At 53.4% G+C, this 24,468-nt stretch overlaps 1 protein-coding gene across 2 annotated transcripts in view; it reads left to right on the top strand.

Moving 5' to 3' along the window:
• The window catches only part of PLXND1 (plexin D1), a 71,266-nt gene that overhangs the window by 19,022 nt on the left and 27,776 nt on the right, over positions 1–24,468 (top strand). For both annotated transcript variants that reach the window (XM_071550159.1, XM_071550160.1), the window contains exons 4-19: positions 1,359–1,459; positions 2,133–2,262; positions 2,770–2,944; positions 4,389–4,497; positions 5,385–5,487; positions 8,257–8,361; positions 11,067–11,156; positions 12,000–12,093; positions 14,435–14,598; positions 16,304–16,455; positions 16,569–16,668; positions 19,779–19,918; positions 20,286–20,453; positions 22,361–22,451; positions 22,892–23,167; positions 24,068–24,217. In XM_071550159.1, the coding sequence (XP_071406260.1) occupies positions 1,359–1,459; positions 2,133–2,262; positions 2,770–2,944; positions 4,389–4,497; positions 5,385–5,487; positions 8,257–8,361; positions 11,067–11,156; positions 12,000–12,093; positions 14,435–14,598; positions 16,304–16,455; positions 16,569–16,668; positions 19,779–19,918; positions 20,286–20,453; positions 22,361–22,451; positions 22,892–23,167; positions 24,068–24,217 (2,148 nt within the window). The remainder of the gene's footprint in view (positions 1–1,358; positions 1,460–2,132; positions 2,263–2,769; positions 2,945–4,388; positions 4,498–5,384; positions 5,488–8,256; positions 8,362–11,066; positions 11,157–11,999; positions 12,094–14,434; positions 14,599–16,303; positions 16,456–16,568; positions 16,669–19,778; positions 19,919–20,285; positions 20,454–22,360; positions 22,452–22,891; positions 23,168–24,067; positions 24,218–24,468) is intronic.

Below are 24,468 nucleotides of genomic sequence, written 5' to 3' on the forward strand. Positions count from 1 at the left end.
TGTTTGTGGTGACCAGGTACACAGGAGAGTGTGAGACCAGCTGCACTCACAGGAGTGCAGAAATAAGCAGGTGTTGTTCCTATACAGAAACCCCAAAGTGAGAATACATGGTCTTTAGGGAAGCTTTCAGGAGATCCTACAGACAAAATGTCTCTCAGAAATGGTCCCTGGGGAGGTTTCTGCTCAGCCCTCATCAGGAGGCTCTACAGAGACCTGGAGAAGCCACAGCAGGTACAGGCAATCTCATCTCCATCAAGTGAACAGAGAAGGAAGATGATTCCTGAGCACTCCAGGCACTGGTGGTTTGTCCTGAATTACATTTTAATCTGTCAAAACAGATGCACAGACACAAATGTTGCATGTTTATTTGTATTTTCCAAGCCCTAACTCTGTGCAGGTCGGTCATTATCATTTCACAGACCCCTTCCAGGATGCCTCTTTAGCTGATGGCTCTGACTGCCTCATCTCAACCCCCCGCTGGGCTGTGCACCCTTTCTGGGCTGATCAAACCACCCAGTGCCTCCTCTGCTCAAGGGCCTGGGGTGCACTTGCCTGGTGGGAGCTCAGGGCTCTTGACACCTCACATTTTCAGTCTATGATGTACCAGACGACTCAGGTTTCCTTCCCAAATGTTTAGAGATCAGAGGAGGAGAAGGCAGAAACAAACACATGCTTTCCCTCCACCTGCTCCTGCCCAAGAGTCCCCAGAGGTGCTTTGATTTCTTTACAAATCAAGCTTTCTAGAGTGGTGCTGCTTTCTGATTGTTGTGTAAATAGCCAAAGAGCTCTGGCTCTGCCTGGAAAGGAGCTTTCTAAGGGTCTGGAGAGCTCTTCACAGGGAGGGACAAGCTGTGAAGCCACATCCATCTGACACCTCTGAAAGGTGCAGTGTCACTCTCCATAGCCTGGTCATCACACGGCTCCTGCCGTGGCACTGGCTGGAAGGGAGCAGCCCAGCCCAGCCCAGCTCAGCCCAGCTCATCTCAGCCCAGCCCAGCCCAGCCCAGCCCAGCTCATCTCAGCCCAGCCCAGCCCAGCCCAGCTCAGCTTACCTAGGCTCAGCCCAGCTGGCTGTGCACCCAAACCCTTGGATGTCCTCCCTGCCCCGGGGGCCCCCAGTGGTGGCTGCCTGGGCTGGTCCCCACACCGGGTGGCCATGGCACAGCACCCAGCTCTGGGCAGTGCCCGGGGCTGCTCCTGCCCTGCCCAGTGAGGCTGCCTCAGGCCAGGGGTGCCGCAGCCCAAGGCACCGGTGTCTCGTCCCCAGCTGTGCGTGGCGGTTCTGGCGCGTCCCAGCTGGGCGGGTGTCGCTGTGGGGCTGTCAAACATTTGGGAGCAGTCGTGCTGTTGTCGTGCAGATGACCCGGGTGAAGGTGGCTGCCTGCAGCCAGTACTCCACGTGCTCAGAGTGCCTGGCCGCCGCTGACGCCTACTGCGGGTGGTGCACCATGGAGACCAGGTAGGACCCGCCGTGTCCCGGCGCGCTTCCGCACGGCCTGTGGCCCTCAAGCCCGGGAAAGAATTCCTGGTGTCTTTTGTATTTCTCCATAGTCACACTACCATCAGTCTTTGTCCATTCCCTATGAGGTATACGCTGTTAAAAACAGTTGCATCTGGCCCAAGGGATTGGGATGCTCTTCAGAGCCAGGATTTCGCTGTAGCTGCATTGTCACGCTGTGGGCAGCTACCAGTGCAGAGAATCTCTTGCCAGCATCCAAGCATGGGACTGGGAGAGCCCACACCCTGTGAAAGGCCAGCTTTTGCTCTTGCAGTTCTCATCTATGAGTAGGAGAAAATCACACCCAAAAAGGGATATTCAAGATTATATTCCATGTTTGCAAACTGAAGATGTTGGACCAAATGTCACGTTCTCCTCCTCAGTTTGGGTTAAGCCTGATCTTCTCCTGCCTCCCTCAGTCCTGGTGCTCCGCTGGTGCTGTGGGAGTACATGCTCTTATCATGGCCACCAGACACTTTAAATATAGCAGCAAATGTTGAGGCTTAGCTGCATGGATGGAGGAAAAAGATGCAGACACAGGATTTTCTCAGGATCTTCCCTCACAAGGAACTCCACATTTTTATTACCTGTTTTAAAACTCACCAACCACGAGCTGTTTCCCTGTTCGTTGCAGGTGTTCTTTGCAGCGTGAGTGCACCAACGCCACAGGGGCCAACGTGTGGGCGAGTGCGAGTGAAGGAGTGCAGCAGTGCCCCTCGATGACCATCCTGGAGCCCGAGATCAGCATTGACAAGGAGAACCCGGTGCGTTTGGTGCCAGTACCGAGTCAGTTGCCTGCAGCGGCTGTGGAGCCATTGCCTGTTCTCAGGGGGTGACTGTGCCTGCCCCTCCTGCAGAGCAGCTCCACAGGGCTCACACCTGGGTCAGGGGGATGAACTGCTTGCTGTGTCAGGCCAAGGCTCTCAGACTGGGAGTGACTCCTGTGCCCTGGAGCCAGCTGGATGCCAAGCCTGGAGGCAAACAGGACCTGGAGCTGCTGCACCAAACACACAAGGGAGGGACACAAAACTTCAAACACAGATGATCAGCTGCAGACAGCTGAGTCAACTCATTTTCTGGTTTTGTATTGTTGCTATTTTTAACTATTTTAATTATATTTTAAATGATTTCCATCAAAATATTTTTTGTTGAAAGACAGACCTTGTCTGTGGGTTTGTTTTGGAGTTGTCTATCTCTGAGAAGCTTCTAAAATGTTGAAAAATTCTAAATATAATTTTCTGGATAATAACTGATTTTTTTGTCTTATTTAGGCCCTGATAATACAAATAAATGGAACTATCCCGAACCTGAATGGAACAAATATTTCATGTGACTATGGAAACAACATCCACACGGTAGCCAGAGTTGCTGGAGATTATGTAAACCAATTTATTTATTGCAGTTTGCTTCCACGTGAGAAATATCCAGCATTTCCTGATGACCAAGGTATGTAGAGACAAACAAGCTGAGTTCCTTCTAACCATTTTCGTGGACATAATTTTTCATAGACTTTATTTCTTTTTGCATTTGCATGTGCAGATAATGCATACAGGGAAGAAAAGCCCAAAGCTACTTCTCTTTTACAGGGCATATGACTCTGAAGCATAGGAGTTCCACCATCTTTACATGAATTGACAGTATTTCAAATCTATCAATTTTTGTTTTAAACATCAGAATTTAAATTCCGGTTAATATACTTATTTTTATCTGATTTGAGTTTCTGCTTTAAATTTAGTAAATACTAAGCCAAAAATCTTTTAGCCGTGGGCAAATAATGTTGCTCCTTGTATTGATATTTTCAATTGCTTTGTTTAATTCCCCCTGGAAAACTGCTGCCTTTCAGGAGAAGCTTTGGAGAAGGAGCAGTGAGTGCCTAAGAGCTCAGGAACCCTCAGCCCCGTTTCTGAGATCCAAAGCCAGCCAGGGGAGTGCAGTGTCCCCTGTTTGCCATTGGCACCGCAGGGATGCCCGTCCGAAGGTGCTGCCTGGGGAGAGGCGAGCGCTGTGGGTGCAGTTCCTGTGGGCAGAGCTGGTGGCTGAGCTGCCCAGGGCTGAGACCAGCACTCAGAGTGCAGTCAGCCCCTCTCACAGCGCCTTCAGAGGAGTTCACTGCTTCATTCCAGACTGGAGTGCTTGTTAAATTTTCATCCTCCGAGCCCGGAGTGAATGCACTATTGAAGATGGCTGACTTCAGCAGGGAGAGAATTGGCCAGTCCCTTTAAAACATCCCACTTTCCCTAGGCCCGTTTGTAAAGCTGCGTTGTTTTTCTCCCCAGCTATCCAAAGATCATTAACTGCTCTGTATTGTTGGTTACAGCAATGTCCAAATGAATTTCTGGAATCCAATGCACTGATTTATTGTCCATATTCTGAAAGAGGCATTGTCTCTTCTCCATGGTGCTTATATGGCAAAATTGGAAAGACAAAAATTAAGCAGTTTTGGGGGGATGGGATGTAGTGTGGCATCTTGAGCAGCCAAAAACTGGATTTCCACTCTCCTCTTCAGGTTTGTTGTCATGGGGAAAGTGAGCGGGGTTTTAAAACATGATAACTAACATGTTTTAATTACCACATTTTTTAAAAATATAATTTAGCACCAACTGTACGTGAATACAATAATTAACTCTGCTAATTAACACTTGCACAACACGCTGGAATGTTGTGCTGAAAGTCAGTGTTCTTTTCTGTGAGAGTGGTATAAAGCACTGATTTAGGAGGGAAGAGCTGAAAGTCAGAGGGCAAAGAATGGCTGGTCCAAGTTCTGAAATGGAGCCCAGAGAAAACAAATCAGATTTAGCCCTTGTTTTCCCAAGGGTCTGTCTTGTCTGCTGATTGGGAGTATGAGCAGGGAGCTCTTGCAACCCAATATTCTTTGGCTTGATCCTCTCAGACCATGTGGTTGTCAAAACTGCTCTCCGGGTCAACAGCAAAAACATCATCTGGGCCAATTTCACCATCTACGATTGCAAAAGGACTGGGAACATTTACCCGAAGAGCGCGTGAGTGCCCGCGGTGTGCAGGGGTGGCAGGGCACGGGTGGCACAGGGGCATGGAGGCGGGGGGGTTGGGAGGTGGGAGGGTGCCAGCACACAGCTGGACAAGGCTCTCCCTCTGTGGGGTTAATGGGAGAGCACAGCCCCTGCCAGTGGGTGCCTGGGGTCTTGGGCAGGGCTTGGCAGCACTGGGGGGGATGCAGTGCCAAGGATTTACAGAGGAGGGTCTTCGCGCTGTCTCAAGCCATCTGGACATGCTGGGTTTCCTCTAAACATGAATAAAACTTATATATAAAGCTTGTTCTGTTAACCCTTCAGCAGCAAAGCCAGCCTCCCCACCAATCCTGGGGGCCATCTATGGGACACTGGGGAAGGGAGGGACGTTCTCTCTTGCCCCTTCCAGCCCTGGGTGGGAGCAGCCACATATCCCCATCAGTAGGAGGGCCTGGAGAGGGACTCTGGTGCCACTCACCAAAATTCATCCACTCTCACGGGTAGAGCACCAGGGCCAGACCACAGGGACCCTGTGCTACCCACCAACACTCCCATGCCTGTGCAAACAGCAGGGAGAGCCTTCATCAGGCCTGACTTGCCTGGCTCCCTGAGGGAAAGACAGAGGAAAAGACCATTTCTGGGGAAAAGTGTTTTATACTAAGCAGGGGAGGGTGGCTCCTGGTGTGCTGTGGCCTGGGGCTGGGAGGTGATGTCTGGGCCTGATGGTGCCCACATTCCCTACAGGCTCCCAGGGAGAGGAGGAGAGGGAAATTCAGTACCTGCCATGTGTTTTGCTGGGCAGCATGAACTGAACATTGTGAAGATGGGTTGCAGGCCTAGGTGTGGCTCCTTTGAGCAGCTTAGACTCTACTTTTCTCATCGTGCCTTTGCTATTCCAGGTGCACCAGCTGCCTCTCAGCCAGATGGAAATGTCACTGGTGCCCCTACACCTACACCTGCGTCTCCAACCACTCACAGTGTGACGATGTGCTGCAGATGAAGGTGAGGCCCATTGAGCTGCTGCTCAGGCTCCGAGCCTTCTCTGGCCCTTGCTGGTCACAGCTTGTGCCCAGCTGGAGCTGGGACACCCTGCTCAGCTGGTGGCCAGGAGAGGGGTGTGTGCAGGGCAGGTAAAGCTGCAGCTGCCCTGTGCCATGCTGTGCCATGCTGAGGCATGGTGGGAGGAGGCTGAAAGCCTGGCTAAAACATTCAGCTGTCTTGGTGCCCTCAGCTGGTCTCTGTCCCCTGGCTCCATCACTTCCCATATCTGGAGCAATGCTGCTGCTTCTCCACATCCTGGGCTGCCTGAGTTTCAGTATGAGAAATGCAGCCATACTCCACCATTCCCTTAGCTCTGACACTCATGGTTGCTGTATGTTAATAAGGTGCTGGAGCACCACTGGTGGTGCTTGTCTAAAGGAGAAAAAACTCCCCTCTCCAAAATGCAGCTCTAATAACCGAGGCTCAGTGTGTTCCTGCTTCTGAGATTTAAATTGACGTTAATTTAAATAAAATTGGCTTTTTAGCAATCAGTCTGCTGTAGAGCCAAGCCAAGCTTTTACACTGTAAATTGAATATCCCTTTAGCACTGGTGCTCTGCTCTTGGGCCATCTCTTCCAGTGTTCCCCGTGCTTGTCACTGGGAGGAGTTTGGTCCCATGTCAGTTGTCCCACGCTCAGCCCCGGGCTGACCCCTCCAGCAGTGGGGGAGGTGGATGGCTGTGAGCACAGGTGATGGGGATGGAGCTGAGCCAACACATCACAGTTCCATGTGATGATGGTGTAAATCCCTGGGAAATGGGAACAAAACATTCCCTGGTGGGTGGCAGCTCCAGCAGTGCAGGGTGGCATGTCAGGATCAGCTTTGCCTCACTGTGCATACCCACGTGTTTTAGGGAAGCACCTTCTGCTTTGCCCACTGTCTGGTGTTTTCTCTGGCTATCTGGATGGGTGCTGGGCATTTGGAAACCATCCTGACAGTTGCTTCTGTGGGGTGTCTGCCCTGTGCTAGGGTACAAGGAGCTGTGCTGGGCTCTGGTGCATGCCAGGCTGCCAGGGCAGCAGGTGCTCATGCTGCTGCCAGGCACTGGCACTGCTGCTCAGGGCAGGGGCTTGGGGGTGTCAGTCCTGGCAGTGGCATCAGGTGACATCAGGGCTGTAGGGTTGGCTGGGGACCGCCTTGGGTTAGTCCCAAATCAGCAGAGGACTACCTTTATTGGCCTGAATCTCCTACTGTGGAGGTGTATTTGGGCTGGATGCTCACCTGGTTGGGCATGCTGGTGTTTTCTCTGTGTGCCTCCTGCTGATTGCCGGGAGCAGCTGCAGGAAGAGGTGCTCTGTAGCCCAGGAAACACAGTGTCTCTTGGACCAGCCAGAGCTCTGGGTAAACAAACCGTGGCTGGCGTGGCTGCATCTGAGCGCCGTGGCAGCGGCTCCATCCACAGCATCTGAAACGTTCAGCCCCTCTGCCCTGACCAGATGCAAGGATATAATCAGCTGGACACTTTATTTCTGGTCACTGGAGAACAGCAGGAGAAGGAGCTGCAAGACGGCAAGACAATCAGTCCTCCAAAGCGTATTTCTCCATGGGAAGCTGTGCCAGCTCCGGTGACATGCAAGGACACACCAGGCCATGGGTGGTTTTGCATGAATTTTCAGTTGTAGTCCTGCTGGTTTTATTTTAACTGTTTTGATTCCCCTGGAAGAAGCTTGAGACTGAAATCTCCCCAGTGCTTTGCGTTGGTGTTTTACTTCCCTTATCACGTACAAGTCTGTTGTTTAATCTCCTTGTTTAGACAGCACCAACTGTGCTTGCTTAGATGAGTGTCCTGACAGAAGTAAAGCATGTTTTCCACAGACAAACAGGCACTTCCCTGACCCCTAGGTAGATGTGAGGAAGGCAGGAAAGAAACCTCCCACTCACTGTGTGTCCAGTCCCCGGGGTGTGTCTGGACAGGCATCCTGGCACTAGGAGGGCAGGCTTGGCCTCTCCTCGGGGCAGCAGCAGCACTGGCATCAGCAGAGCTGCAGCAGGGTAACCTTTAATGTAAGCAAGAGGAAATCTTACCTGCTGCAAATGGTTCTAGATAATGGACCAAATATTTTGTTGTCTTTTACCCCAATGGCTCCAACGTCACAGGCATTACTCTGGATGTAGCCTGGGGCCACACAGAAGCTGCCTTCATTTTTGCTTTATCTTCACAGTGTGATTTACATCTCATGAGAGAACAGGAGAGGCTTGTCATACAGGCTGGAATTCTGAGTCAGCCCCAGTGTCTGAGACATCAATTTAAAATGAGAACAAAAGTATGGGGACTGATGACCTCTTAAAATCATTTTTCAGCTTCATTTAAGCCTTTCACTCTACAAGCCCCTTGTTGGATCCCCTGTGGCTCATGGTACCCTCCCTCCATGCACACACAGGACCCCTGTTCTCTGTGGTGCTGCTGGGCAGGATGGAGCCCTGGAACGCAGACTGTCTGTGGGGGCTGGCAGGAGTGTGCCATGCAGTGGGTGGGACATGCCTTCCAGTGGGCAGGAAAGGGTTACACTGGCACATCTGTCGTTGGGGGTGGCAGTGCCTCCTTTCAGTGTCACTCCAGCCGTTTCACTGCCGCAGCAGCAGCAACTCAGGTGTGGATATGCAGTTGCTGTACACCTGGCAGTGAAATGAATCTTACCAGGGCCCCTGATATGTCCTCCTGCCTTGTCACTGAGGATGCTCAGCACGCACCCAACTAATCTCTTTTTTCCTTGTTTTTGTACCTAACAGACGAAAATTGACTGTCCTCGAATTGTACCTGCCCCTTTGGAGCCAATGCCCACAGGAGTGTCTCGGGACATCACAATCTCACTGGCCAATGCAACTTTCTCTAAGGTAAAAGAGTTCCTAGAGGGATTGGGAAGGTTCAGGTGTGAGGCAAATGAAACTCAGTTCCCTTGTGGGTCTTTGCTCCACTGCAGAGTGTGCTGGTTTCATGCTCTTGCCAGCCTGGCCCCCGCGCCTACACTGAGTGGTGAAGGACACAGCCCCAGGCTGGGCACAGGGAGCCTGCGTTGGTGGAGCCACAGTGTTGAGTACATCACAGAAACATGGGTTAACTTAACTTCAGGTTGTCACTACAGAGTTTGTTTGGTGTGAAAAAGTCCTTTCTCTCAAATTTTCTGACTTGCAAGTTGTTAACAGGGTGAAAAGCAGGAGTGGACATTGAATGGTGCCTTCTGAGATTCACTGCACACCAGAAGGAACCAGAGGAATGTGGGGCAGAGAGGCTGGGTACTGGGAAAATGCTTGAGTCGGCTCTGGTATTTGTAGAAAGCTGCCTTGAGTCATTTTGGGTCAGTTCAGCAGGGCCCATGGGGCCAGGTTTACTGTGCCTTTGTGGATTCCTGCCTGCTGGGCAGCCAGGCAGTGCCTTGTTCTGTGCGGGAGAGGAGTTTTGGAAGTGCTGGTGGAGCAGTTCTGGGGTGCCAGGGTACTGGGGGCTGCTGCCAGGGACTGTGGAGCTCTGCTCCCACTGCAACTCCTGCCCTTGGTGGCCACGGGGGCAGAGCAGACCCTCCCACTGAGATGAGGTGGTCTTTTCCTGCACAGCTCCAGCCTCTGGGGAGGATGTGCCATCTGCAATCAGCAAAACAGGGTGAGAAATCCTTCTTCCTCTGTGGATGCTGGAGGTGGCTGAAGAGGAAGCAATACCACATAGAACCCATAGGAAATGGAGTCAGCAGAAAAGGGGCCATGGCACGTCTGCTCTGGGGCAGCTGGAGGGGCTCTGGCAGTCTGACTTCCTTCCACCACCTTCCTCTCCCTGTCCTGTAGTGCCAGCTGGGATTGCTTCTCCTTCCCTCCTCTCCACAGGAGGTCACAAGTGCTGCTGGAGCTGGGAGCCTCGGAGACACGTGCCTTTTCTGCAGCAGGGGCACTCTCCAGAGGGGCAAAGGCCAGGGGTATGGGGAGCCTGCAGAGCCAGAGCTGCCAGGGTGCGGGCGATGCACAGGACGAGATTCTGCCTGTGTGTTCACCGAGCCAGCAGCTCCCTGCCAGGAGATTGGGCCTTCCTTTCATGTCTTCTATCAGATCCGCCAGCTTTCAAAGGGTGGTTAGACCTCAGTAGTGGTGGAGCATCAGCCTTCTTGGAGATAGTTTTTCCTGCAGTAACTTGGGGCAGGATATCTATCATCCTTGTGTTATCAGGCAAAATGTGCGGAAATCTGTCTTTGAAATGTGCTCCTGTCTGGGCCCTCATTTGAATTGGAGATTTGCTCTGCATGGTTGTTGGAAGGAGGAAGAAGGTGACTTTGAGTCCAAATCATAGGCTGGCTGGGGCTGGTGTGGACAAGGCAACTTGGGACAACATTGTCTCTTGCTCTGCACTGCAGCGTGAGCTCCAAACACTCCCAGCCACAAGGAACCCTAGTACCCTGCTGCTGGGGTTGTGAGAGCCCAGCCAGGCACAGCTCCTGGTCTGTGTGTGCCCTGGGTCAGGCACAGCTCCTGGTCCGTGTGTGCCCCGGGCCAGGCACAACTCCTGCTCCGCGTGTGCCCTGGGCCAGGCACAGCTCCTGCTCTGTGTGTGCCCTGGGCCAGGCACAGCTCCTGGTCTGTGTGTGCCCCGGGCCAGGCACAGCTCCTGGTCCGTGTGTGCCCTGGGCCAGGCACAGCTCCTGCTCTGCGTGTGCCCCGGGCCAGGCACAGCTCCTGGTCCGTGTGTGCCCTGGGTCAGGCACAGCTCCTGGTCTGTGTGTGCCCCGGGCCAGGCGCAGCTCCTGGTCCATGTGTGCCCTGGGTCAGGCACAGCTCCTGGTCCGTGTGTGCCCCGGGCCAGGCACAGCTCCTGGTCTGTGTGTGCCCTGGGTCAGGCACAGCTCCTGCTCTGCTTGTGCCCCGGGCCAGGCACAGCTCCTGGTCCGTGTGTGCCCCGGGCCAGGCACAGCTCCTGGTCCGTGTGTGCCCTGGGCCAGGCACAGCTCCTGGTCCATGTGTGCCCTGGGCCAGGCACAGCTCCTGGTCCATGTGTGCCCTGGGCCAGGCACAGCTCCTGCTCTGTGTGTGCCCTGGGCCAGGCGCAGCTCCTGGTCCGTGTGTGCCCCGGGCCAGGCACAACTCCTGCTCTGTGTGTGCCCTGGGCCAGGCACAGCTCCTGGTCTGTGTGTGCCCCGGGCCAGGCGCAGCTCCTGGTCCATGTGTGCCCTGGGCCAGGCACAGCTCCTGGTCCGTGTGTGCCCTGGGTCAGGCACAGCTCCTGCTCCGCGTGTGCCCTGGGCCAGGCACAGCTCCTGGTCTGTGTGTGCCCCGGGCCAGGCACAGCTCCTGCTCCGCGTGTGCCCTGGGCCAGGCACAGCTCCTGGTCCGTGTGTGCCCTGGGTCAGGCACAGCTCCTGCTCCGCGTGTGCCCTGGGCCAGGCACAGCTCCTGGTCTGCACATTTTCTGTTGAGTTCTGATCTCCTGTTTGACTCGGACACAGTTCAGGTACTGACAGCAGAATCAAAGTGGAACTCAATGCCTGTCTTATCACCGGACAGACAGAGAACTGCATGAAAGATTTGCTGCAGCTGTTCTGCTCTTGTCTTCCTTCTCCCAGGAGACAGCTCTGGAGTGCCATTTTGGGACAGACAGGACATTTGAAGCTCGGTGGGTGAACTCCTCTGCCGTGGAGTGTGTACATGTGCTGGTGAGTTGGAGGGTGAGACTGCCAGCTCTGCTTCCCCCATGGTGAGGGCCAGATCTGAGGGCAGGGAGGGTCTCACCCCCAGCCTCCCACTCAGCAGTGGGACACTACTTGCCCTCTTCCCTCCCTCCTGGGTTCACCCCTCTGGCAAGAGACTCTGTGTGTGTGCTGATGCTGGCAGGGCACTCTCCATCACAGGTGTTGTGTTCCCAGCTCCGTAGGGATCTGCAGTAGCTTTGACCACTGCTCCCCTGGGGCCTGGGAAGGAGCTGCTTGTTTACCTTTCTAAATGGGAAGAGTTCAGTTCAGGCAAAAAAAGTTGGCCACCTTTCAGGGTTGCTATTTATGTAGCTTTTATTTTGAACAAGGAATTGGCCTCAGAAAATGCCGTGCTGCTCACTGAAGATATATGTGGGTGTCGGAGGGCAGACTGCACATCCAAAATGCTGCAAACATTTGGGCTTCCACCAGTGGGAATATTGCAAGTGGAAGCTGGAGAGGAGCACTTTCCCATCACGTCACCTGTATCGCAGCTGGGCACTGAGAATGCGCAGACAGGCCAAGGCTGTTCGTTTTCCTGTCTGTTCCTGCTAAAAATAGCAGCAAGCCAGGGCTGTGCTCTCACTGCAGTGTGTGCTGTGTCCCGGTGTCCTTTGCTGGGACCTCAGCAAAGTGTGTAAAACAAAACAGCCATCCTACTCCTGCTGCTACAGATGACACCCTCATGTCTGGGGAAGAAGTGGTCAGAGAAGCATCACAAGGAAGGTTAATCCACGTAGTGGTGTGTGTATGGAACCTCTTATTTTATTAGATTGCCTAAGTTTTTGTTTGTTTTTTTGTGTGCAGCTCCACACATCAGAGAAAAGCCATCACTTCCCAGTGAACCTTCAGCTGAAGGACAGACCAGACAGATTTATCGACAGTCCAGAGATGATGACAGGTCTGAGTTGAAAATAAGTTTATGCTCCTCTCAATCTGGTTGGCTTGAATGACTCTCAAACCCAGACAGAGTTTATGGGTGCAGGGTAGACACCATGGCTGTGCCAGGCACAGCTCAGTTCCTTCTCTCAGGCACAAGCAAAAACCTGCTGACCCAGAGTTGCTCCCTGTGAATGTGAACCTAGATGGGCACCCACAACATCCCGGTCAAAGCCAGGAAAGGTCTGTCCCCACCCATGAGTGCAGGCAGCTCTTGGTCACAGCAGGGCTGTGGGGTGTCCCCAGGGCCAGGGAGGAATTCGTCCCAGAGGAGAGAAGAGGTGGACCAGTGCTCTTCACTTAGCTCTCACAGGAGTGTGGCATCAAGGTTCCACATGCTGTGAAAATTGAGTCTTCTTTTTGCCTCCTGTGTTGAGAAAGAATGAAACGTCTGAACACATTTTACCCCTGGGCTGCTCTCTGCTCTGGGAAGAATGCTCAGATTCCCAACAAAGCCCTTGCCACACCAGCAGGCTGAGGAAGGCAGGCAGGCAGACTCAGCATGTGCTCAGATGAGGACCCAGGCAGGACGAGCCCAGTGGCTCAAGGAGCCAGGCTGGCACAGTGGCTGCCACTCTCTGTAGCCAGGGGTTGGCAGTGCCCCTTGCCCTGGGCTCTGGCTGCAGGCAGTGGTCCCAGGCTTTTTGCCCTCTCAGCAGTGTCAGCAGTTGTGGCAGAAGGGGCTGATCTACCCGAGGTGCAGAGGAGGAGGAGAGCCTGAAGAGGGGTTTCCTTTGGAGAATGGCTGTGTCAGGGAGAGAGGTATGAGCATCAACAGCCACTGACCAGGATAAAAAGGTTTCCCCGTGGTAAATCCCTTGTGTGAAGAAGGATTATCTCGCAAAGTAAAAATACCTGGAAATACTAACATGGGCAGGGCATGACATGTGACTTCCCCTACAGAAAGAAGATAGTGTCCATAATTTTGAGATGCAGCAGCGGTCCCAAGGATTGGGGCAGGGTTTTGGATGTGCAGGAGACTCAGTTCTCTGTGTGGGTGGTGCTGGGAGCACGGTGGAATTCCCCCTTCTGCACAGAGAAGGAGCTCACTTACACAAGCCATGTTTGCATCCATCTGAATTGGCCAGAATATCTGGACTTCCTGTGGGACCCTGGGGCTGCTCTGGCTCCTCCTTGCCTTACTCAGGCTGGTGTGAGTCGTGATAGAGAGGGTGCCTTGCATCAGGGACAGAAATCTGCTAAGCCAGTTATAAATGTGGGCATCTTTTATAGTGTCTTTAATGAAATCACTGATAATAGGGTTTATTATTTCAATATTTATTAGCTTTTATTGTACACTGCATTTTGATAGTCCACTGGAAGGAATACAAGCTCTGCTGTTGGGTGGAAAACCACCCAGTGTAACTGCCTGGGCAGGGGGACTGCAGACAGGGTAAATTAAGGGTTTTTTGTGGAGAATAGGAGAGCTCCTCACTACCAGTGCATTTTGTTAGCACAGCACAGGCAGGATGTTCATGCTGGTGGTGTTTCATTAGCACGGCACAGCAGAGCATTGAGGCTGAGGGACTTGTTAGTTGCTCATGAAGTGCCTTGAGATAGCTCCTGTGAGCAGCAGTGCCAAATGTGACTGTTTCTGTGCTTTATGTTTGCCTGCAATGTCTCCTCTGGGGAAAGGGTGTGAAAGCCATGTTTCCTGAGCATTTCTGGCTGTTATATCAGCGGATACCTACGCTCCAGTGGCAGGAGTCTTTAGGCTAGAGAGGAAGTGTAACCCAGGGCACCAGCTAATGGAGAGGTGAAGGCCGTGTAGGAAAAAGACATGAAAGCTGAGCTGAGCAAATCTGAAGGGAGAAGTCAATGAAAGGGGCCCGTGGTCACAGGGGGAAGGAAGGGAACTGTAAACACTGTACAAAGTACAAATCACTCCATTTTTGTATGTGTAGAAGCAATGTGATTGCTTTGCTGCCCGGATGGGGCCAGCTTTGCCAAGGAGCTTCCCATGTGGATGCTGAGAGTTGGAGATGTGTAGCAAAAATTGACAAAGGGATCCGAGTTTGGTGTTGTTTGTTTTTCAAGGGGAAGAAAAAGGAAAAGAAAGTGCTAAATTGTATTGCAGTGAGAACAAGCACCCAGGCCTCCTGGGAAATCTGCAGGATGGCAGCCAAGTGCTGCCTCATCTCACTGTTTGGGCAACCTGCTCTGCTCAGTCGCTGGATTTCCGATGTTATGGGGATTAATGTGATGGTGGGAGTGGGGGTGGGTGTTTGATTGCCTCGGGCTAAGCAGAGCTGTGACAGCCTCAGGCCCAGAGCTCACGCTGCCTGTTGTCTCTGGTGGTGCAGTGGAGGTGTACAACTGTGCGACCGGCAGTGCCGACTGCTCGCAGTGCCTGGGCAGGGAGGACCTGGGGCACCGCTGCCTCTGGAGCGAGGGCAGCTCCAGCTGCAGGCTGCACACCGAGCTCCTCCCGGCCTCCGACGTCTGCCCGGCTCCCGAGATCAGGAAGGTGAGACCCAAAGGCAACATGGAGGGGGGGTGGCGTGGCGTGGTGTGGCGTGGTGGGTGGTGCTGAGGGGTGGGACTGGCTGTCCTGGCTGTGGCAGAACTGAACCCGGGCATTGACCCTGGCACAGGATATGGTCAAGACCAGCACTAAATTATTCATTGACTCCCTATGCTGCTGAGTCACCTGGTGCCAAGGACATCTTGCTCATGACAGAATTCAGTCTTCATTGTGTTAGTGGGAAACGTAACAGCAGCACAGTTCAAGTGCCCCAGAGTTCCTGAGGTTGCTAAAAGCAAGGAAGATCTATAGGGTTGGTTGAAGGATCCTTATCAGGAAAACATTTAATGGAGCATGACTGAAATGTGATTGTGAGCCCTGTCTCCAGGTACATGTGTTCTACAGTTCTGCTGTGATTTAAGAGTGGCAGAAAGACCTTTGGGCATCGTGCATTTTAAAATGAGTTTTATTTAAATTGTAGTTAAGTGAATACTTATTGAAGGTCTTTGAATCTGGGGCTCTGCTTAGAGGTATGGTAGGACAAATTGGTCTCTGACAAGTAGCAAAGAAAATACATAGACCAGATCTTAAAAGGGGGTCCCTGGGAAAGGAGAAGCTGGAGATACAAAACAGCTAATGTGAACATCAGAATTGGCAAGGATGTGAGACTCTGCTCTTAGGAAGGCATGCATTGATGCAGGTCCTGTGACACTGCACAGAGGGGCTGCAGGATCCCCATCACTGTCACTTCCCTCTCATCACTGTGGAGGAGGGCTGCTCCCCCTGAGCCTGTCCTTCCCTCTGCTCATCAAGTGTTGCCCACACCTCCCCAGAAAATAATGGAAGGAAACCACAGTTCAGGTCACTGAGTGTCTCCGACTCACTGTTTCCTTAGCAAATAGTGGCTGGTAAATCCAAACCCTCTGGAGTCACACAAGCAGATGAGCCCTCACAGAGTGCTCTGGAGAGGGCAGTTCAGTCAGTGAAGGGGGCACTGAGCCTGGTGGTGGTTCCCCACCAGCCCTGGCCACTGGTGACACCAGGAGGGTTGCACTGGCTCTGTGTTGTGGCCTGTCCAAAGGTAAAAGAGCAATTTTTTCTGGAGAGGATTCATTTCACCTGATGAAGTTAATGCAGTTGGTCTGTACAGGGGTGCCCCTCTTGATGCTGGCACAGTGTCACACCCTGTCCTCCTGCGGTGCTGGGTTGTTGTCACAGCCAGCACCCTGTCCCCTCACAGCACTGGGAACAGCAGCTGCCAGGTGAAACCAGTGGTGTAGGAGATGAACTCAAAGCTGGAGTGTGGAAGGAAGGATATTTCACCCCAAATGTGCTTATTACACAAATGTGTTTATAACTGGACTGATTTGGCCAAACCTCGGTGCCAAACACAGCACGTCAGTGTGATGGATTCTCCTTTGCCAAGCTACAGCAAGGGGAGCATGGTGACGGGTGTGCTGGGGGAGCAGGAGTGTGAGGAGTGGTTCTGTCTGCTTCACGGGGCTCAGGTGGGGTGTGGGCACAGGGATCAGCTCAGAGATGAAGGTCAGAAGCTCGTGATGGTTCTTCCTCAACATAATCTAGGGGAAGGTGTCTCTGCCCATGGCAGGGAGGTTGAGGCTAGATGATCTTTGAGTTGTCTTCCAACACAAACCACTCTAGGATCCTGTGACCCTCTGACTTTATGCCCTGTTCCCTGGTGCTGCAGATCGAGCCGCTGCATGGGCCGCTGGGTGGAGGAACGCTGCTGACCATCCACGGGAGGAACCTGGGCCGCCGCTTCAGCGACGTCCTCGCTGCTGTCCGGGTGGGCAGCGTGCACTGCGCCCCTCTGCCCGACAGATACGTCGTCTCTGAGATGTGAGTGGGAGGAATGAGGAGCAGGACCCCGTCCCCTGTGTATCCCTGCCTGTGCCTGTCCCTCCCTGTCCCCACTGCCAGGCACTGCTGCCATCTGCCTCCTCCATCCGCAGGATTGTGTGCCAGACTGGAGAGGCTCGGGAGGCGTTTTCCGATGTGGTAACAGTGAATGTGAGCCAGGAAGGGAGGTCCAAGGAGAGATACTCCTATGTGGTGAGTAGCTGTGTCTGAGTGTTTCTTTGGTTATTCCTGCACCCTTTAGAGCAAACCAGCAGCTGCCCACACTTTCCCTAGCTGGCTGGGAAACAGGATCTACAGTTAAACATATCGGGGTCCTCAAAGAGCCACTGAGGTGTCCCCCTACCTGTGGTTACCTGAGCGGGGTCTGGTAGGACCTCAGCAGGGTGCTGGTGGCACAGCTGTGCTCCCAGGCTCAGCCTCTGCAGGGTTGTATCTTGTCCCAGCTCTGTTGACGTTTATCCAGCCATAAAAAGGAGCTCAGTTTTCTTCTGCCTGTTTTGCTGAAGTGCTGTTACAACCTGTGAGATTTTTTGAGAATTGTGAAGTCCCTTTGTGTGCTGTAAGTTACATTCCATGAATTCACATTATTTAGAACTGGTATTTTTGCTGCAGGGATTGTGTTAGTTTTTGCATGAAGTAATGTGTAGGGATTAGACGGGAGCTAACCCCGTGTCATTGTTCAGAGAAAAGCCCTTTATAGCTTTGTGTGGTGCCATCTCACAGAGACGGCTTTCATCTCTATAAACCTGGGAGAAATCCATGGATTTCTTCTCATCCCTACACAACCCTTGTCCCTGGCTGAATGGTACTCATGAGCAGCCCCACTGAGTGGGTGCCAACGGCATGCAGAGTGCTCAGAACCTTTGTGCCTCCACTCCAGCTTCAGCTGGGGTAGGACAGCCCGTGGTGCAACCTGCTGGCCTGAGAGGAGACTGGGAGCCCCAGGAAAAGGTGTTTGATTCCTAGTGGCTGTTGTGGAATATTTAGGGCAGATCGTGGAGTGTGATTCGCATCTCTGTAGCCCATGAGAGGTTGGGTGTTTGGTTCAGGGAGCATTGTGGGTTACACAGTGTGCAGCTGGCACAGGCATGGCACATCCCAGCACCCAGCAGAGCCAGGCTTGGCAGCGCATGGGGATGACCAGGTCAGACTCATCAGGAGTTGCCAGGTCCTGTTCCACAGTTTCCAGGCACGTGTGTTCACATGCAAACCATCTCCAAGATCCAGCAGTCTGGAGGGGATTGAGGTGCTATGGGGGTACAACTGAGTGCTGGCCTGTGGTCTGGGGGTTCTCAGAATGTGTGCGCTCAGCCAGCACATCCCCTCCTGCCAGCTGCTGTCTGCCTGGCACAGGGGAAGGGGCACAGAGTGTGGGAATGGGCTGGGCAGCTCCTTCACCAGGTCTCGGCATGCAAGGAAAAGCTTTTCAGGAAGCACCTGTGGAAGCACCAGCACGGAACAAAGCCAGTCCCTGACCTCAGCCTGGGTCTGTGGCAGCCCTGTGCTGGCAGGTCCAGGGCAAGCTTGGGAAGCTGGCAGACTCCTCCAGAGTAGGAGAGGAGCCATTGCTGGTCGAGTGGCACAGCAGTAAGCTGCCTGTCTGTGTGTCTCTCTGGCTGTGTGTCTCTGCAGGGCTTGTAGCAGAGATGGGGAAGTGCCCTGCCATGTGCACATGTGTGTTAGGGAGAGATGCTGCATGATGCATTCCTGGGGAAGTGTCACCAAAAGCAGCTTCCACACCATTTGCAGACCAAGCACCACTCTGGTTTTCTCGGTTCTCCTCTCACATCCAGTGGCATGAGATAGAGTAGCCTGCACCATGCAAGGCTGGCCTCAGTGAGACCTGAGCTTGGGCACAGATACAGTTTACCTGGAAAAGTTTCAAAGATTTTCAGAGCTGCCCTTCCAAGGTCCCCTGTGACATACCAAATATTGTGTCTGTGCTATGTCTTTCAAAGTCCCCATTAGATGTGTCTAGAAGAGATAAGATTCATCTGTAATTGTGCTGAGGAGGAGGGAGAGGCTTCTCCAGGACATTACAGCAGGCTGTGGATGAGCTGGATTTGCCAAAGCTGCGATGGAGGCCGTTGGTGCTGGCAGTGCACCAAGAGCAGCAGCCGCTGGCTCTGGCTGAGGGGAGGAGCGGGAGGGCTTTGGGGAACAGGAATAATCCTCTCTGCTGTTGTTGTAGCTGCAGTTGTCAATGCATGGGTATGGGGCCAAGGGCAGGAGACAACTGCCTATAGAGACCCAGAGATACTAATTAAATGGATCCTGTGGAAGTGGGTGATGGTCAGAAAAAACAAAGGAGATGACTGCAGAGGAGTGAAGCCATCTGAGTGCAGGACAAGGGCAAGGGTAGCTGATAATAGGTGGGTTTGTGTGGTGGGGACTGCCAGGCAAGGCATTAGCAGCAGGTTCAGCCTTCACTCCAGGGATCTGCTCTGAGGGATAGGCTGGGGATGAGCAGGGCCAGCCCCCATGGGCCTCCTGCCTAAGGGCATGTGCCATCTGAGAGGGAATTACCAGTGCTCTATGGAAGGGTCTGGAGATCATTATTTGTTCTGCCCTGGCTGTCCTGCTAAAAAGGGAGTGGGGACATTGCCAGCAGCCTCTCCTGTGAGCAGACACAAGAGCTCAGCGCCACGTGAGTTATCAAAGCCTCCAGCTCATGAATCTCAGGAAGATTTCCAGGGGCTGCAGACACAGATAACATGCACGCTAATTTCTGCTGCAAATGGTGAGAGGCAAAGTAACTTCCCCTTTAGTTCCTGTTGCCTCAAGAGATGCAGATTTGAAGCTTCCTTAAGCAGGGGTTTGATATTCAATTATCTAGACCCAGGTGGCTGTTTTCACCAATTTCAAAGCCATCATCCAGCAGGGCCTTAACATTATCCTCGCATTTAGGAGGACATGGATCTGGAAGGGCAGAGATGGTGGGAGAGGGAATGAACGAGAAATGTCCTTTTGTTGGTGGACCTTGAGCTGTTGCTAGCTCTGGACCTCCATGCTGAAAAACTGAAGGGACTGGTGGGTTCCTGGGCTTCTGTTCAGCCTCATGTCTCATTTACAGATAGTACTTAGGGACCACAGAGAGTCACAGAGGTTTTGTATGGTCTCACTCCCTAGCACTTGTACCTCTCCTCTAGTTTGGAAACCCTGCCAGGAAAAGCTTTTTCTGTGCTGCTGTTTGAGCCTCACAGTGCTGGATACTTACGTGTTCTGAATCAATTTCCACGTGCAGTGCAGTGTCCAGCTGTGGATTTACCAGGCTACGAAACAGATTTGCCCTTTGTTTGTAGCTTCCCCTGGTGCAGTCCATAACTCCCCCAAATGGCCCAAAGGCAGGAGGAACCAGAGTGACCATCAGAGGCAGCAGGCTGGATGTTGGCTCGGAGCTCCGTGTCCTCATCAACTCCTCCAAGCAGTGCACTGACCTCAGGTGGGAGTGGGAGTGGGTCTGGGGGCTGTTGCTGGGTTAGTGACAAGAGCCAAAGTGTTAGGAGGGGATGGTATTGGCCCTGGAAGGTCGGGCAGAGCAGGGGTTTGGGTGGGGGGCACCACCATGCTAGTATTCCCCTGCCTGCCCTTTCCCTCTGGCTGTACGGGGAATTGGGCAGGCAGCTGGGATGGCGTGTGCTGGGAACAGCTTGTTGGCAGGCCAAGTGTAACAGGCAGTTGGCACGTGACTGGAAGCTCCTTCTCACCTGTGGCTGCCACCTGCCTGCCTGCCGAGGGGGTGCCCAGGCCTACAGTGCCAGGCTCTGGCTGCTGCCTGTGCCACGGCTCTCACCTGCCTCTCTCCGCAGCCGCACCGACAGCACCATCACCTGCACCATGCCCGCCGCAGAGCTCACCACGGCCGTGCCAGTCTGCGTGCAGTTCGAGAACAAGTCTTGTGCCAGCCTCAACATCACTTTCAAGTATGAGAAGAACCCGGTTATACTGGACATCAACCCCAAAAAGAGCCAGATCAGGTGAGATCCTGACCCAGCCAAGACAGCCTGTGAAAGAGAGGGTCAGTCTCAGGCTGTTGGGAGAGGGTCCTGCTGGGAGAAGAAGAAGCTTCCCAACCCTGGGGCTGGACACATTGCACAGAAGGCACTGCAGCTTTCTGTTGGGGTGCTCCAGAGTATCCCAGCATGGGAGTAGAAGAGATCTCATACATCAGGACTATCCATAGCTTCTTTTGATACATTTGGGAGTGGAAAAATGTCAGCCTTAGTAACTGTACTGTGCATACCTGGTAGGTACTTTAGTGAGTGTTCCACTGGGGGCTCAGTGAGACCCTGAGGATTTTTCTTGGCAGTAAAACTGCAGGAGGATAAGATGACACTTGTAATTTTCTATTTCAGCCTTCCCTGAGGTTGCAGTGTTTAATTTTTAAAGCGTGTTGCTTTTAATTTCACTTCTCTCTGTGGAGCGCTCAGGCCTCTGTTCCTTTGGATATCATTGTGAAATCCCACCCTCCTTGGCTGTGAAGCCTGGAAAACTCAGAGCTGACCAGGAAATGTGGAAGGCCAGCAGCTGTGCCTGCAGGACCTTGGTGAAAGCAGCACACCAGGGGCAAGCACAAACAGGCTTTGGTGGTCTGATCCCCTTGGAACAAAGCTGCCTCTCGCCGAGCACAGCACCAAGGCTGTGGGAGTGTTAGTGGAAAGCAGAGCCATGACTCATCCAAACCAGCCCCTCACAGGCTCCCAACTGCTGAGTGGCAAGAGTGTTGTCTAAAAAGAGACAGGAGAAGAATGTCCCTGCTTGTAGTCACAGGGGAAACCACTGGAGTTTTTCTCCATCATCTCAGTCTGCTTGCTTAGCACTTACAGCAGTTCCCAAATTTCAGAGCACAGGGACTGTGACTGCAGACTCTCCAGCCTGTGGGGTGGCTCATGCAGTCTGACTGCTCCAGCATGGTGCTGGACTGTTGACAACAAGGGGTCAATAACTTCTGTAAAAATTTAGCTGGATCCGATTTCTCTTGCCATATTGATAAAATAATTCATATAAGTAAAATTTAAACCAAAACAGAAATTGTAAACCAGTCTGCAGATGTGACAAGCTCCTTGTTAGGAACTTGGATTGTAACTACCTGGTGATGTCCCCAGGCTTCAGAGAAACTTGGGGCCTCCCACCCAAAGTCACTGTGCCTGGAGCGCTCTTCACATAATGGGATTTGTGAGTCCTGGCTGTTCCTGGCAAATACTCTAAACAGGTCAAATGTGATATGGAGGAAGGAGAAGGTAAATGCAGGGTGCAGATGAGCAGTGATGGTTCTCCAGCCCTTGCTCTGCCCTGTGCTCATTGGCACTGCTCGTTCGTGTTGTTAGTTGACTGCACAGTGAGAGGCCCATGGATCGTATTTTCCCCCCAGCAGGTACAAAACACAACAGCTTTCACACTTTGATCTACATCAGAAATTCATAGGAGATGCAGGATCCCCATCAGCCTCTCAGGGACTCTTCCCTCTTCAAACCTCACAGTTCTCTTCATGTTGCTGGGGGGCTGGGGCAGGGTCCTGGGCAGAGGATGTCTCCTGGTGCTGGCTTTGCAGGCTGCTGACATGGTGGCTGGAGCATCTGCTGCATATCCAGCACACAGACCCTGCTCCTCTGGGCAGTGGGAGTAAGGGGGTCAGCTCACTGCTGCTGGAAGAGGCCCTTCCACTTTCCACCACAGCATCTGCTCCTCCTTCCTTCCTTCCCTGATGCTGTGGTAGCAGTGTGTATCCTTGCTGTAAGTAGGAAGGAGACTTTGGCTGTTGGGTGACATTTTCTGCTCAAGCAGCTCAGAATCATCTCTAGGAAAATGACAGGAGGGAGACTCAGCCATCACACTCTGCACTGTCCTTTGCAGTCACTCTCTCTTTCTTCCCTTTTCCCCAAAGTGGGGGCAGGATCATCACCCTGGAAGGAAGAGGCTTTGAGCTGGTCCAGAACGTGTCCATGGCTGTCCGTGGCATCGGCAGAGAGCACACGGTGGGTGTCCTGGCTGGGTATGGCCTGGTGGTGGAGCAGGGCTGTGTGCCCAGTGCCAGGGGTGGCTGGGCTGTGTCCCAGGATGGCTTGAGAGTGCAGGGCTGTGTGCCCAGTGCCAGGGATGGCTGGGCTGTGTCCCCAGGATGGCTTGAGAGTGCAGGGCTGTGTGCCCAGTGCCAGGGGTGGCTGGGCTGTGTCCCAGGATGGCTTGAGAGTGCAGGGCTGTGTGCCCAGTGCCAGGGATGGCTGGGCTGTGTCCCCAGGATGGCTTGAGAGTGCAGGGCTGTGTGCCCAGTGCCAGGGATGGCTGGGCTGTGTCCCAGGATGGCCTGGTGATGGGGCAGGGCTGTGTGCCCAGTGCCAGGGGTGGCTGGGCTGTGCCCCAGGATGGCTGAAAGCACTCCCATGCCGGGTTCTGACGTTCTCATGCTCTCCTGCAGCGCTGTAGGGTGCACAGTGACACCACCATCACCTGTCCCTCTCCTGCTGCCTCCAATGTCACTGTGGGCACCAAACCTGCCCCTGTCGACTTCTACCTCAACGGGCGCCTCTACGCAGACGACCGGCCGGCTGTGGACGAGGAGATGTACCCCGAGGGAGTCCTGCACTTCAGCAAGTTCAGCCTGGAGTACTATGCTGACCCCCAGTTTTCCACAGCCAAGAAGGAGAAGTGGATCAAGCACCATCCTGGCGAGCCCTTAACTCTGGTCATACATGTAAGGGAGTGGCTGTTAGAGCTCTGCTTCTCTCGGGGTGCTCCTGCCCTGCCCTGGGCAGCTCCACACTCCTCAGCACCAGGGCAGTGATGGTCCACAGACAGAGAAGTGGGTAGGTGGGGATTGGAGAGGCAGGAGCAGGGCAGGAACAGGTGGTTTGGGCTCAGCCTGCTGCTCCTGCATCTCTCTGTCCCAGGAGATGCAGCCTGGCCTGGGGGTGCCCCCTGACCCAGAGAGCTGCCTGGGGAGGGTGTCATAGCCTGAGATTAAATGAAATACTGGACATATGAAAACAAATGACAATGGACTGGCCTGAAACAAGGCAGGTGCTGCAGGAGAGCCTGACAATAGGTGTTTATTCCTGCAGCAACAGGTCATGCATTCTTCTCTTTTGGCTGCTGAATTCAGCTCAGCTCACAAGGAAGTCAGGGTGCAGCAGTGGAGTGGCCTGGACAATGAGCAGTAGTAATTCAAAGGCCATTGTTTGCTGCAGGATATCCTCACTGCTTGCAACGTGCTCCAGAAACTGCTCCCCCTTTCTCAGGCTCTACTGGCGCATCCCCTGGCTGTCCCCTCTCTTGTACATCCTTCCCCCTCCCAGGTGGGTGCTTACATCCTTATCTTCAGTGCACAGCAGGCCAGATGAAAAGCAGATTTTTCCAGGTTCCATGAGGGGCTTGCTCATCCCGTGCCCCATACTGAGTGAGGAATAGGAAACAGGAAAATGGGGAATGGCCTGGTTCTGGCTTTTCTGTGGAGTGCTGGAAGAATGTCCTTGGTGAGGGAGAGCCTTCCTAGGTCTGCAAAACAGGGGGAATATGGAAAGTAAAGCAGGAAGATTAGTTGCAATTTCAACACCCACTCTGCATTCTGACATCCTTATTCTATTTCTGTCTTTAGAAAGAGCCTGACAGCCTGGGCCTGGAGAGCAATGAGTACCAGGTGAAAATTGGCCTAATCTCATGTGAGATCCAGATTGTTTCAGACAAAGTCATCCACTGCTCTGTCAACGAGTCTCTGAGCACCTCGGAACGGCAGCTGCCCGTGACGGTGAGTTCAGAGCTCCCACACCACGAGCACACATGTGGGTCCCACTGCAAGCCCTGCCTGGGAAGGACCTGCCCAGCTCCCTCCCTGGTGACCCTGCAGAAGGCTGCGTGGATGGAAGGGTGGGCAAAGCATGCCATGCTGGCAGCTGTGCCAGGGCAGCTGGTCAATGGGATGCAGGGGATCAGGATGAAGGCTGCCCAGGCGAGGGGTTGCCACACTCCAGGTCGTGGGACACTGGCAGCTGCCTGCTG

This window comes from Pithys albifrons, chromosome 3 (assembly GCF_047495875.1).
Source record: "Pithys albifrons albifrons isolate INPA30051 chromosome 3, PitAlb_v1, whole genome shotgun sequence".
Classification (NCBI taxonomy): Eukaryota; Metazoa; Chordata; class Aves; order Passeriformes; family Thamnophilidae; genus Pithys; species Pithys albifrons.